Source organism: Etheostoma spectabile, chromosome 9 (genome assembly GCF_008692095.1).
Source record: "Etheostoma spectabile isolate EspeVRDwgs_2016 chromosome 9, UIUC_Espe_1.0, whole genome shotgun sequence".
Classification (NCBI taxonomy): Eukaryota; Metazoa; Chordata; class Actinopteri; order Perciformes; family Percidae; genus Etheostoma; species Etheostoma spectabile.
Window position 1 is genome coordinate 30,986,786 of NC_045741.1, and position 15,306 is coordinate 31,002,091.

The 15,306-nt window shown below is 40.5% G+C and overlaps 1 protein-coding gene across 6 annotated transcripts in view; it reads left to right on the plus strand.

Annotated features, from left to right (window-relative positions):
* The window catches only part of szt2 (SZT2 subunit of KICSTOR complex), a 120,795-nt gene that overhangs the window by 10,170 nt on the left and 95,319 nt on the right, over positions 1 to 15,306 (plus strand). For all 6 annotated transcript variants that reach the window (XM_032525775.1, XM_032525780.1, XM_032525776.1 and 3 more), the window contains exons 9-23: positions 110 to 280; positions 931 to 1,162; positions 1,281 to 1,410; positions 2,838 to 2,983; positions 3,421 to 3,573; positions 4,766 to 4,880; positions 5,781 to 5,986; positions 6,693 to 6,929; positions 8,761 to 8,839; positions 8,991 to 9,079; positions 11,395 to 11,563; positions 12,335 to 12,452; positions 13,141 to 13,254; positions 13,895 to 14,098; positions 14,938 to 15,035. In XM_032525775.1, the coding sequence (XP_032381666.1) occupies positions 110 to 280; positions 931 to 1,162; positions 1,281 to 1,410; positions 2,838 to 2,983; positions 3,421 to 3,573; positions 4,766 to 4,880; positions 5,781 to 5,986; positions 6,693 to 6,929; positions 8,761 to 8,839; positions 8,991 to 9,079; positions 11,395 to 11,563; positions 12,335 to 12,452; positions 13,141 to 13,254; positions 13,895 to 14,098; positions 14,938 to 15,035 (2,261 nt within the window). The remainder of the gene's footprint in view (positions 1 to 109; positions 281 to 930; positions 1,163 to 1,280; positions 1,411 to 2,837; positions 2,984 to 3,420; positions 3,574 to 4,765; positions 4,881 to 5,780; positions 5,987 to 6,692; positions 6,930 to 8,760; positions 8,840 to 8,990; positions 9,080 to 11,394; positions 11,564 to 12,334; positions 12,453 to 13,140; positions 13,255 to 13,894; positions 14,099 to 14,937; positions 15,036 to 15,306) is intronic.

Here is a 15,306-nt window from a genome sequence, read left to right on the forward strand (position 1 = left end):
ATGCCACTTGATGGCCAAGCACACAGCAAGTCCCGCCCCCCAATGGTGAGGGTTATGATGATGAAAAATAAAAAAGAGCCTACATACTAACTACTTCAGTGTTTTGTAGTTTCCCAGCACAAACTGTTCAACGAGCATCTGGTGTCAGCCAGCGGTAACCCGTCCCTGGTCATGAGGAGGAAGAAGCACACAGAGAAGGAGGTCCACGCTCATTTGATCAGTGTGGTGTCTGTGCGACTGAGAGAGGGCTACACCATCCGAGAGGTCAGCCTCACCAAAGGTAAACACCTGTCTTTACACAATTCTCAGATATTTGAAAAATCCAAGAGCGCAGGCACCCAGGTTCCATTCAGCCCAAGATGATTGGTTCATTATACGTGTTCATTTGCTTTATGGTTTGTCTATTTTGTTGAATGGTCAGGAATATTGTAGGTACTGTCACATGTCCAGTAAAGACAACTTACACCATGCGTTAAAAAGGTTGCTTTACCAGACTTCCTTACACAATGGATAAAAAAGGAGAATAATACAATAAAGCTCAAACAAATAATAAAACAAACAATAAACAAGTTATAATAAATAGTTTGAAAAAAGATTAAAAAAGGTAAAAGTGCATTAAGGGGCATAGACAGCTCTGTATGTGGTGTGACTCCAGGGGTTTAGAAGGGGAGGATGGAGTGTGTGTGGGGGGGATATTGCAGTGTTAAGGAGTCTGATGGCCTGTGGATAGACGCGATTTGTGAGTTTTTTTTAATTGGGGTTTTAACACTCTTGAGGGTAGAAGTGTGAATGTTCATGTGGTGAAGTGTATCTTTCGTATGTGGCGGCTACGCGGCTAAAAAAAAATGTTAATCACAAAAAAGAAAAGTCAGAGAGCAAATGGCTCGACAAGATGGCGCCGCGTTACACCTGGGTCCTGGTTTCATTCAGGTGGGACTCAGCTGGAGGTGAAGCTAGTGCTGTTATGGAAACACAACATGCACATCGAGTACCTGGCGGCCGCCTCCTGGCCGCTGGACCCCACCAAGAGAATCACTCGGGTGGAGGTGACGATGGAGGGAAGCTACGACATTCTGCACGACATCAGCTGCACCCAGAGGAAACCCATCACCAGCCCGTACCGCACGTCCGTCATCCGCCGCTTCTGGAACACACTGCAGAGGTAAGTGAGAGATCCTGACCCTTACTTTGAACATAACATAATAATATAAATAACATTTGATAGATATTGATGCTGGATGTGTTGGTACCTGACTACATGGGCTGTGTGTCCTTCTTAGCATCAACCAGACTGATCAGATGTTGGTGCACCTCCAATCGTTTAATTCCATTCCTGAGAACTACATGATTCCCGAGAGCACCAAAAATGGAGTTCCTCTGTTCTACATCCCTCCCGGCTCTACTACTCCGGTACTGTGCAGACATGAAATGATTATACTTAACAGCATTATTAATTTCAAACGGCACAAATAATACATGAAGCAACCTACTCCCTGGCAATGTTAAAACAGGTTTTTTATAAGAGATGGGGGATATACTATGAAGGGGAGTTCAGTTTTAAACATATTTGTGTCTGTACAACATTAAAAACCTTTTTGGATTTGTATATGTGGAGTGAAGCTATGGAACGGTATTGAGTGTAACAATAAGTTTAAAAAGTCAGTAAAAAAATACTTTTTACTTACAATGTACCATGAACACTAACTATGTTAACATGCAAATACTATTCTGTTTTTTTGACCTTATTCCGAAAAAGACAGTATTGCCAATAAGGTCTTTACATGGCTAATTAAAGTGAATATTTGACTAATAAATCCCGTTTACTTGTAACCGTGCAAAATAGGATTTTTTCAAAGTTTACCAACGCCGGCGGACTTGTTGGGCCGTGTGAACACAGCCTCCATCTTTCAGTCTTTAAACCAGCTTCTTGAAAGGCTGGTGAAGCGATGGGTTTGCATATCCAAAATCCTGGTGATATCCAAGTCTTTGATAATGTTTAAAAGTAGCTGTGTTTCTCCTTATTGGGTCTGCAAACTGTTTGCTGGTTGGTTTGTGTACAGCAACCATAGCAACGCACAGAGCTGACCATCAGCCTGCAGCAAAAACCCAGAATGACGCATATTCTGAATGCGCTGTATACATGTCCAAACAAGGCCTCTAAAACACGAATGATACAGGACCATCACACATCTTAATTGGAAATGCTATATTCGGGATAAAGGCCTTATTTGGAATATCCAACCGGACTATGCTATTTACATGACCTGTCTCAAATTTGGAATATTGTCATATGCGGAATAATAGTGGACTATTGGTGTGCATGTAAACCTACTCACTCACAATGTAGTTTATTTTGACTCAATCCCACACACACTATCCTACTTTCACAGATACTTACTACAGCACTAAATTTGGATTAATCCGCCTCTGAAAATAGTCCCCCCCCAACAAAGTCACTATTTCCTCCAGTTTGTCTAATAAAATCTACAGTGATCAGCTGTTGTGGGAAATTACAGAGCCTTTTTTTAGAAAAGAAACTGTGTGTGAGGCTTTTTCAAAGACTTAAATCTATGATTATCACGAGCTGAGAATCACAGAGAGGGCAGGAAAGTGATGCACTGCATGGAAATGGCTGCAACAGATGCTAACAGTTACTTTTGCTCTTTTCATTGGACTTGTTGACAATGAGAAAAGCTGTATTTATCCTTTAAGCACAAATAATCTGAATGATTCGACAGTACTTATCTGCTTTCCCCAGGTAATGGGGATGCAGTTGGATCAATGATCATCGTGTCTCTGAGACTCACTCCTGTTTGAATGGTCTCTTGTTTTCCCAGGTCCTGTCCTTGCAGCACAGTGGATCCAAAGACTCCTCTCAATCCCAGTTTGCTTCCTATTGGAAGCCCATCCTCTCCATGGATGCCACCTTCTGGCAGAGATGGCTGCACATGCATCGCATTGCTATCATCCTTGAGCATGACATGTGAGAAATGTGTAGTTTAACTATTTAAAGAAGATTTGTACAGCCATAGCCAACAGGAACAGCTTCACTAAGACCAACTACACTAGATATTAAAAGGGATAGATTTCAGAAAAGACAGTGGCATTGTATGGATGTATATTTTACAATGCTTGGTGTTTAAACCTTATTATCTGCATTTATGGCTAGGTGACAATTCATTTTGATAATTTATCTTTCAAAGGAATCATATTGTGATAAAATCATATATAGAGATATCATGATACAGAATCACCAAATTTAAAGTAGAAAGCACATATTAGCTCAATTGTCTCAGAAAATCTGGTTTGAAACTTTTTGAGGGATTTCTCCAAATCACCCAGCCCATCTGCCATGTTTGTTTGGCTCTGTCTATTCTGGTCTGTCAGTTTTTCATTGCATTCCTAATTTTGACCCTCCAGGCCTGTCCCCAAACACCTGCACACAGCTGGAAACAACGGACGCTACAGCACCATTCAGTGTCGCATCTCCCACTCTGCTCTCACATCACTGCTGAGGGACTGGAGCAGCTTCGTGCTGGTGGAGGGATACTCATATGTTAAACTCATATACAGGTGAGACAACGGACGAAGAAATCCCCACATTAGGTCAAGAGCTGGAAGAACCTTTGGCATTTTCATAAGCTGGTTTCTGACATTAGGATTATTCAGTTGACCATAGTGATATCAGTATTTTTGGATCTAAGCTGGTGGTTATTGATATTTATTCCAGGATTTAGCATCTTCAGGTTTCTCAAAGTAAGTCCCCCTAAATGGAAAGGTTTCCCACACAACTGTGTTCCGAGCAGGGTGAAACACAGCTTTTAAGCTGCGGTTCAGGGTTGGAACCCTTCCAGAGATCCTGAGATAAATCTGATGGGGCTACAAAATTCATAAATGCATAAGAATGAAAAGAGTTTGCTTCCACAACTGGTCTTTCCCCCATGAAATACTAGATACTACTATCTCTTCAGGCTCTTAACAAATCCTTTAAATCTAAGGACAAATTACTTTTTTGTCAAAGTGCTCACAACTCATTTCCACAGAGAAGCTAAGGCCAAGATTTTGAGGGTATATAATAGAGCCCGACCAATGCCGATACAAATATTTGGTTATTTAAAAATCCAATTTTCCGATATCTATTGGCCAGTATATATAGATTTTTTTTTAAATATTACAGAAATGCGTACCAAAACACAAACAGAAAATTAGTTATTTGTAGGTATTTATGAGTTCTCATTAAAATAATATAATAATTTGTTTTGTCACAACAGAACAGAGGATCATCAAAATATATACTAAAGTTCTGATAAATAAAATGTATAAAAATACAAACTTCACATATGAAACTTAAAGTCTTTTTGAACAAAACACAGTAACAAAAAAAATAACCAACGTTGCCAACAGGGACGTTGTAGAGAGTCCTCTGGTGGACAAACCATGCAACGCCAAGACTCGAAACATGGTTGACCATCCATTTTTTATTTTTTAAATATTCATTTATCAGATTCATTCTTTGTCATTGTAAATGATTCTGATGAATGAATATTTAGATCGAATTTTTTTTATCGGCCATTATAAATGCCGATACCGATAGATCGGGAAATGCCTAATATTGATAAATTGGTCGGGCTCTAGTATATAACTTGTTTCTTTCAAAAGCCAAAATGGTTGTGGAACACTGCTTCAGGTCACAGCATTTTTTTGCTCTTTGAAATGAGAAGTCTGTGTTGCTTCAAATAGTTATAAAAGAATCGTGTCTCCACAGTTCTTCGGACCAGCCTCCTACCTCCTTCTACATGGTCCGTCTCATCTCCAAGACACCTTGCATGGTTCTGCGTCTGGGCTTCCCTATTGGCACACCAGCCCATGTCAGAAACAAGGTACTGAGAGTCAAACGAACAGAATCCGGGACACTCTGGCAAAATCCAGACCATGATAATGTTCAGTGTTTGGTGCACACTGTGTCAGAGGGGTAAGGGTTCCCACCTGCGGTTTTGTATTGACGATGTATTGGATCGCATGCTGCATTTGTTTGTACTTACTGTTCCCCACAGGCCACACATTGTCTTATTTAGTGGAACATTCAAAATAGTGCTTTGAACATAATAGAAAATGAATAGAAAAAAAAAAAATACAGCAGTAGACTTACAGTACATGTATTAATAATTGAAACAACAGGTAATGTGACAAAACAATCTTAACCTAAGGGCGATTTACTAGATCTTCCTGGGATCTTTGATTCTAAAGACAATGAGAGGAGATACAGTTGAAAGGTCTGGAAAAAGTTAGTCAGTAACAGAAGCCAGTTGGAAAGAAAAGAAATTAGATCAGTAATTCTGAGAAAAGTTTAGCTATATCGTTGCTAACCCAGGCTACAGGATAAGACAGTTGGCAGTGATGGCGCTATCGCATTTAATCTGTCTTTATTTCTTATGCCCTTACTTTCTCGCTATGAGAAACTGGGAACAAATACATGTTACTTAATATAGATGGCAATTTTATCAGTATGTCAATTAAAAAATATTAAAGCATCATTGCCCACTGTCTCATCCTATTGCCTATGTTGGTGAACCTTAACTTTTCTCGTAATTACGAGATCTTTTCTCAGAATTATTACATAAGGTGCAGATTTTCATGAAAAAGAAGCAGTTTGAAACTTGGTAACGTATCTGAACGAGCTTAACCTTTGTGGTAGTAGGAACTCTAATATCTGCATCAACATTTAAATTGGTATATTTGTTTTTGCTGTAACCCCTCCTGACATTTGTGTTTTCCGTCAGATTGTAGATGAGCTGCGAGAACAGATCCTCAAACTGCGCTTCCCTCATCGTGTTCAGAACAAAGAGGCGACTCCCAAGACCAAAAGGAAGATAGTTGGTCATCCATCACCCTCCAAATCTCCCTCCATCCCCGCTCCCAAACCTGCACTGTCAGACAGACCCTGTGTGGTGGTGTTCAACAAGCCTCTGGAGAAGCTGCTCATAAGGTTAGTGCGTATGATAGCAGGGCATCAGAACTGCATATGGAACCCAATAGAGCCGGACTGTGTCATAAACCTTTTTTTTTGCTTACATGTATTGTTACAATGACATTGAAAACACAGAATCACAGAAAAGAATACACCATCATAAGAAAGACAAAACTTTAGAATTTTCTGAATTGAAAATTTGATAAATACAATTTGATGAATAAATTAGGATAATATGGATACAAAAGAAAGTACAATTATGTTAAGCAAGTACAAGGAGAAGTTTGCCAGTTTAAAACCAGATTTCTGGGTCGCCCATATATAGAGGTTTACTCCTTGACGCAGCGGGCCAGGGTTTTACTCAGACCTGCGGCCTTTTGCTGCATGTCATCCCCCCCTCTCTCTCTCCCCTTTCATGTCTTCAGGTGTCCTGTAAAAATAAAGACCTGAAATGCATTTTTCAAATTGTCCAAAAGGCACAAGTGAGATGATTTTCAGGAAGTGTTGCATTTTGTTTCAGGAGTCAGGGGCACTAAAGTTAAAAGCAGTTTTTCTAAAGGCCGGGCTTATGGAACATGAAGCAAAAGCCGGCCAGTCTGATAATGTCCCTCTTAGTAACGGGTTAGGGTTATTAAAACAAATATCCTTACACTGTATCCTCTGTGCGAGAGGAGGTTGACAGCTGGACACGTTTTAAAGGAAGTAAACTCCGGATGCTTTGCAGGTATGAGAAGCTGCCGTTGGACTTCAGGACTCCATTTATTTTCAACATGGAGAACTTTCCCAAGCCCTCCAACAGTTCGGTCCCCCTCAGCATGGCAGCCAACCGGACCGCCTCCTCCACCCTGGCCTCGCTGTCCCGTTACTTCCTGCATCAGCGATGGGTGTGGGCCGTGCAAAGCAGCCATGGACTGACTGTGGCCATGCAGGCTGTCGCTCACATCCTGTCCATGCTCTCCGAGTGAGTTCATTATTTGCTTACTTTGCTTGCTTATTACTTTAAATTATCAAATAGTGTGTGGTAACTTTAGAGAGGCCTTTACTTAATTGTTCAATTTCTCCTCCATTTTTGTTTGTTTTGATTAATTTTATATAAAATGTGAAATTTGAATTTCTACTGCACTTATTCCATCAGTATAACAGCAACATACAGTACAGTACTGGTCAAATGTGCACTTACAAATTTCCATACCACTCCATTATAGACAGAATTCCAGCTGATCTGAGTGGGGGGCTGATCTTTAATGCAATATCTATGTTGCCCATTATTAGCAACCATTCATCCAATGTTCCAAAGGCTCATTCTGTTTACTAATCTGATATCATTTTAAAAAACTAACTGAGAACACATTGGCAAACCCTTCTTGCAATTATGTAAGCACATAATGTAATCTGAAAACTGCTGCCCTGGTTAAAAAAACAAAGCCACTGATCCCAGCTGGTATTCTGGCTATAATCGAGTGCAATGGAATTTCTAAGTGACCCCAAACTTTTGACCAGTAGTGTAAATAAGTAGTGAATTAGCTGTATTACAGGGCAGTAAATCATGTATAAACTAATATGGAGCAGACATTTGATGTAATAAACCCAAAGTAATTTATAGGTGTTTTTTGATCGCAGGAACCTTGTACCCCTTCCCCTGCATTTCAACTTTAGGGACCACTGTCTAAATGAGGTTTGGAGACATTTTCCGGGGCCTTTTTACTAGTGATGGCCAAATGAGGCTTTATGAACCAGTGTCTTTATTTTCTTAGCCCACTAGATGGCGCTCTTGGTTTTAAGAGAAAGGCCTTAAGCATTGCAATTCAGTATATTCTCTACAAATTGTTGAACAGAGAGCGCCATCTAGTGGGCTCAGAAAATAAAGACACTGGTTCAGGAAGCTTCATTCTGCCATCACTACTTTTTACCATCCCCAAAAGTCCCTGATCAGAGGCCAGTATTTTGTGAAAGTACTGTGGGGTGGGGCTTGCAGGGTTGACCGTCACTGATTGGTACACGCACAGTACGGCTGCTTCAACTCAAAGTACTCACGTATTGATTTGTGAGCATTTTAGGACGAGAGGAGAACATTTATCAAAAAAGCGCTGTTTTCGATTCAATTTTTTTTATAGTGTCAAATCATAACAGAATTTATCTCAGCACACTTTAGATAGATAGATAGATAGATAGATAGATAGATAGATAGATAGATATCGATCCCAACAAAATGGGAAATTACACTGTTAGAGCAGCAAAATATCAGTCACACAGAATATAAATATAAATGAAATACTAGGATGCAATATACATACTTTACAGATCTAGTAGGTCTAGACCACACTCTATAATTTACAAAGACCCAACAATTCCCCCCGAGTAAGCGTTTGGCGTGACAGTATTGAGGACCATCTGCTGCTGCCGGTTGGAACACAGAGACACTGACACAGATATATCATTTCATAATAATTATAGCAGTTGGTATGATGTGCAGTGGCGATTATAGTAACAATATAAATAATAGAACATAGTAACATTATGCAAGGGCAGTTTATTTGGAAAGCACCTTTCAACATTGAGGGAATTCAAAGTGCTTAACATATTATAAACACAATATTATAAACGGAGCACAACAACTCCAGGAATCAACATTTGTTTGGGGTTTTTTAATCATTTAATTATAATGAAATATAGCTGTTTGAATGCTGTTTGGCTCAAAGATGCTTGAAGTCATAGCAGCTGGCTTGGTTTAATGTGAGATAAGCAGCTTTGTGGAATATATTTCCTGAAAATCCCTCTTGATGTCTGTGAAGGATCCGCATATCAGAAGGCTTTCACTTTGCTGCCAGTGGAGAGGGAATCATTAACATGGTGATCGAGCTGCCAATGAAGGTAATGAACAGCAGGACACCAGATTGCCTACATCACAAAATGCTGCCGCTGCACCCTTTAGTTAGTTTTCATCTTCTGTGCTGAAATGTTTATGTAAAGTACATTACTAATTGGTTTCTGTTGAATTCAATTTTAAATTTCTATTTTTTAGGGCATGTCGGGGGACTCGGACAGAGAGAGTCACTCTTGCATTGTTCAGTACATCCTGTTTCCACCTCACTCTACATCTACTAAGGACAGGTAAGACTGGCAGAAATCACCTCTCAGCCTCTCATTCATTAGAATGGGGTGTTGACACTGAGAGCTCCGGCAAAAATAACAACAATGCCCCGCAAAGATGACTATTTATTCTTCCAAATTTATCAGAATTCTCTCATGGGTCCGGACTGAATGGTCACTCTGTCTGGGTCCAGCCTGCAGTCTGTTGTTGGGTGATGCCTGGTTTACAGGTTTTGATTCCAACATAGATGGTAAAAAAAGTGGACGTAGTAGCCATGACATCACCTATTGGTTTGTTGACTGAAGTTTTGAAGCCTTTGGCAAAATGGACATCTGGGAAAACGTGTTGGAAAAAAGTGTAACAAGGTGCTCCATGGTGTAGGGGTAAATCCATAGTATCAGAACAGCATGAAAACCAAGGCACACTTGTTGAAAAAAATATTAAGAAGCCTCTATTGATGAAGAAAATAGTAAAAAATACGCACCAATGCGTTATGGCACGCACGCCACCTTCAAGGTCACTAACCAGAAGTGAGATACAAACAGGAAATATAAAGAGCAGAGACAGGAAGTGACATTATACTCAAAACCATAGTAAAAAAGAGAATTAATCAGAATGAAGCGCTAAATAATGGTGGAAAAAAATAATTTAACAACCGAAACAAAAAACAAGTCACAGGAAAGGAGAGTAATCCGCCCTCATCTTGTTTTGGAAATGGATGGTGGACGATTTTTGATGTGAGGATAGAGCTGGGGAAGATGACACGGCAAAGTCAGTGTTGTTAATGGTTGCAATGGTGCTGTGCTAAGCTAAATGCTAAAGAGGGAAAGTTGACATTTTTAACCCTCCTGAAGCGAGTCATCCAGTGGAGATTTACCTGGAAGTAAACGCAGACCTCTGGATACCGGAGCTGTTCATCTGCATGTACAGCAGAACAGAACATCTGCAGACTTTACCTTAAGTTACCAGCTTACACTAGAGGTAGCTAACAGTTAGCTAGCTTGTTTAGCAGAGTGGTGAACAAGACATTCTTAGGCAGCCAAAGTATTCCAATTTACTTTAATGAAGTGAAAACTCTCAGTGAGAGGGTCAAAGTTGAAAATAAAAACGTATTGTCATTATCGTCTACTTTTAAAATAAACCATTATTTACTAAATGAACATCATGCTAAACTAGCGATTGAGCCCATGAAGTCATTATGAAAATGTGTACTGAGGTAATAAATCAGGTGAGAAGTAGGCTCATTTTGTCATAGACTTCTATAGAAACACACTTGTTTTTTGAGCCAGTGGAGTTGCTCCCTGGTGGAAATTCGATAGAATGCAGGTTTACGGCATTACTTTTCAGACCCGGAAGCTTCGTAAGACTCCACACACTGATTAGCAGTCTGCTTCTATCAAGAAGACAAAGGAACTCGGTGAACTCACCTCTCATGCCCTCCCGCCTGGTTCCTTCCTCAAGCTTCCTTTCAAAATAAAAGCTTACGTCTGGTCTGCTATCGCTTCGTACTTTGGTGTTTTGGATGAATTTGAACTAAACATTACTGCAATCATGCTATTGAATAACAGCAGGTGTCTAAGTTACAACTAGAGCCGACCGATAAAGGACTTTTAAGGCCGATGCCAATACGAATATTAGTTTTTTTAACCCTTGTGTTGTCCTCTAGTCAAAATTTACCCATTTTGGAAAAAAAAGTCTTTATCAGTCTTTCAAACTAATTTTCAGCAAAATACCGCGGATTGTTCCACACAACAAGTGAAATAAATGACCAGCCCACTGCTTTCTTTAAATTTTGATGTATTATTCAATTTTATAGTATTAAAAAAAACTTTTTCTTATGAAAGACCATTGAAAAAAAGTGACCAAAATGTGTAAAAAAAGCTTCAAAAACTCCAACAAGAACGTCAAAAGACACAGAAAGAAAATTGTCAAAAACATCAGGGGGAAAAGCAACAAAGGTTTTTGGAAAAGACAGTCAAAAAGTTTTCAATTTTAAACCAGAAAAACAAAAAGTTGCACGGTCGACGGGAAGACAACACAAGGGTTAAAACATTCTTTTTTTTTTTTTTTTTAAATCTGCCATTATATATGCCAATACCATTTGGGAAATGCCTAATATCGGTCGGGCTCTAGTAGCAATTTGCTGCGTGTGTTTATATTTGAGGGGTTAATTCAATTTTGGAAATCCCACCACTTTTCTACACAAAACATACAGTGGTTTTAACTCTGACGTATGGCCTGCTTACCCTGGCATTCACACTGACCCTCCTCCGTGAACGCTGGCATCATGTCCATTTGTCAGCCTGTTGTCTTCTGTCTTTCATGGGACCCTCAGCTTCTCCACCGATGACGACAACGACACGGAGGTAGAGGCCGTGGACATGGACACAGAGCTGAACCTGGTGACGGAGTGCTGGGTAGAACCACAGAGCGGCATTGTGATGAACTGCATGGACCACCATCGCCACTTCCAGGGCCTCAAGTACCAGGAGATCCCTCAAGCAGTGTGTATAGCTAGTTTACACAGCAGCTAGTCCCAGAGGGGCAGTCTGTCCACATACCCGTTCTCTGTGAAATAGACCTGGGGGATCTGGGCAATCGGACCAGAAAAAGGGAGGCGGTGATTTGCTGCTGGGTTGTGAGGAGGGGGGAGAATCAATGAAATGGCCTATTTATGTGATGTCTTATTGTGTTCTTAAACCACCCAACAAAGGAGAGAGAAAAGAGACAGAGAGTGAGACATAGCGCGTGCTTTGTTGTTGCAGAAAACATTCAGCTATTACACAAACTCAAGGGCAGTTCAGTGCTTGTGTTTAGTTCTTTGCCCTCATAGTGTTTTAAAACTTTATTGTGGCATCAATAGAGGCAGTGATGTTTCCTGTTTCCTGTACTGGACTCTCATATCGCCTCAAACCATAGCTCAAAACCTCTGACAAGTCTGATCTCTGTTGGGTCAGCGCAGCGTGATGCAGGGTTGCGTTTCTCCAAAAGTTTAGTCGGTCTCACCTTTTCGCTGCAGGCCCGCTCTGTTTTTTTTTAGTCCCCCCCCGCAGCAACCCCCACTGCAACCTAAACTCACCACCCTCATTAAAAATGAAAAAGGAATGAAAACCTGCGTTTTTGCAGAACTGTCAGACAGCCTACGCAGTCTGTATGAAGTCAGCCTAAATCTCTGTGTGCGTGCAGAGAGCTCAGTTTACTGTTGTTATCTGTATGTGAGGTTATTTTAAGACATATCAGGTTGGGTTTCATGTTGGCCTGCTGTGTTGTTGTAGATCTTCCCAAAGGATCTGGCCTGTATGTCCACCATGATGACCTTTGAGTACTTGAGCCAACTGTGTCAGAATAAGGACCAGGTCTGCTCACTGCCAGCTGGACTCAAAGACGGGAGAGGTAATCAAACACTCACATATCCTACAATGTTACTTGACACTGGGCATAAATTCTCATATGGTGTATTCAGGTCCTCCGGTAGCAGCACCCCAAAAGGAAACCATAGAAACTCTCTGACAAAAGTTAAAATCCTGTGTTAGAAATATGACCAAAGTCTTTCAGTAAAATTAGCAAAATGGTATATTAGTGTAGAATAAAAGTCTGAACATGCAATATGCTTTGACATGGTTATACTATTCTTGTTATAATTTGTATTATTATTAATGAGTAAGCAACATATACCGCGTGGTAGAATAATCAATGGAAAAAGATATTTTATTTACTTATCACAGTTATGTCTGTGAAGTCTTAATTTATACATGCCACATGAACACATTATTTCCCTCTCGTAGTGGAGTAAAAGTGTAAGGTAGCATAGTAAGGCAAGTAAAGCATAAATAAGTTAATTGTACTTGAGTTACAATCCACCACTGGCGGTCCAGGGCTTATTACGCTCCTAGGCAGAGATTTCATTTAAAAAGGCTGCTGTTGCAGACTGGTTTTTATTCCCCCAGCAAACTCAACACATCCCTTTTGTGCTCCCCCCCCGGTCATATTGCCCGATTTTTGCAAATCTATGTATTGCTGTACTTGAAAGACAAAGCTGTTAGAAGTTGGAAGGATGTATTTTTTTCATCTGTCTGTGTAGGAGAAGCCCTGGCCTCAGAGGACTGCATTCACATGGTTCCCTTCCAGTTTGACCTCATTCAGCTGCTCCCAAAATGCCAGCAGGTTGAGATCTTCTTCCTTACATTCAGTACAGGTACGACTATCCGATGCTCCAACTGCCCAGTTCACTTCAACAATGAGAATAATATACATCTATCATGAAATACAAACTTTTCCTGTACAGATTTACAAAAGATTTAAAACATTTGTATTGAATCTATCTACAAGAAAGAGAAAACAACAACAACAAAAAGGGGGGAATAACTTAAAAAAAAATCCCAGCACAGCACACAATCCAGGAGCAACAGACATAGGGAGATTAATTGAAACAATGATTTTGTAGATTTGATATTTTTCTTGCAATTTTACAAGAAACTACATTAAAAACAATTAATTATGTATAAACCAAACAAAGGAAGGGTTGGAACATCTCCACTTACCGCAATGAATGTGATCTTTACCCATGAGAGCAATCATATTTACTTATCATATATCAGATATGGACGAATCCATAGTATTCATATAAAAGAGGATGTGTGATCAAAAGTTGGGATATTATCAATCTTAAGTAACAGCCAATCATGTTGCTCGGACCAGAAGCTGTTTGACAAAGGGCAAAAAAAAAATCAAAAGTCTCATCAGACTTTTTTGTTATACAATCAGCAACCGGATAGATTTTGTTGGCATCTGTTGTCACCTTGTTGTCGTCTGTGTCCTCCCCTTCCTGTGTGTAGCAGTGGAGACGGAGGAGCAGATTCAAAGCTCCCCCTGTCTGCCCAACGAGCTGCTGCTCAGCCTCTTCCACAGCAGCCTGGAGCACGAGCTCAGCGACCGGGAGATCCCGTTAGCCCACAGCGACCACGGCTCCTTCATGCACCATATCTTGGAGCGAGAACGAGACGGCCATGTTGCTCCTTTCTCCTTACCCGTTATTAAAGGTACAGTAAGCGATTTAAATCCAATACTTTTTTTTGGTCAAATTCAGCGAATACCTCCTCACTCTCACCTAGCTATCTAGTTTATTTATACACTGAAAAAGAATCCAGTGTTAATACACAGCGTTAGTAATTGGGAAACAAACCGAAAGGAGTGCACAGGCCACGAAACACTACTCTAGCCAATTGGCAACAGGCGGCCACAGTTAATGGTTTGACAGAAGCAGATTACTTCTAGTGCTCTGTTTACACAAGAATGCTCGTGGGTGAAAATGTAAACCTATTTAATCAAATTTGTTCAGACGTCCACAGCGTTTTTGGGGCTTAAAAATGCAAAAAAGTGAAAAGACCCTCATGGGTGGATATCTTACAGACGCTCCACCTTCGTGTTCTCTATTCAATGGTAAAAACTGTTTGTGTGTGTGTGTGTGTGTATGTGTGTGTGTGTGTGTGTGTGTGTGTTCCCGTGTGTGTGTGCATTGTTTGGAGCAACAACTCCACCTCCTCATCTGTCCAGTGCTAAGCACCAGACCAAGAGCCGCAGGAAGGAACTTGTTTTGGTGGAAAAACGTGTACATTCAAAAGTTGTTCTAGTTGTGCAACAGAAAACTCCTATTGGACCGATTGTCTAGCTAGCTCTGGATTTACCCTGCAGAGATCTGAGGAGCAGTTAGCCGTAGTCCAACGCCAACACAAAGAAAGCATAAGGTATTGGACATCTGGCCGAAAAGAGGGACATCCGGCGGAATTTCTGGCAACACCCGAACAATCCCTGAAGTGGAACGTCGTGGATATAGATTACTTCTAATGTATCTCAATTTCTGCCTGTTGTGTTTTGTCAGAGGAGTGCGTGAAGCCTCCAGACAGACAGGACACCATGACGTCGTTCCACACCACTGGCAGCAGCAAAGAGGTGATGGGATCTACCAGCACTTTACAGGTAACCCAGCCATCAAATAACACACATTCAAGCTTTAATTCATATGTTTTATCTTCTACGTGGCACTAACAGATTAAAGGTCAGAAATAGTTTTACAAAAAACATCTACATAGACTGACACCAACACAATAGGTCCTATACGATAGACAATCAGATTAGATAGTAAAAGAACAAAGCTGCCCCACCTACTTATTGACATCCTACCTCAAATTTTTATCATAGCAACAGAGTTAAAGTAAAAGCTACGAGATAGTTATTGCCTGTAGCTTCT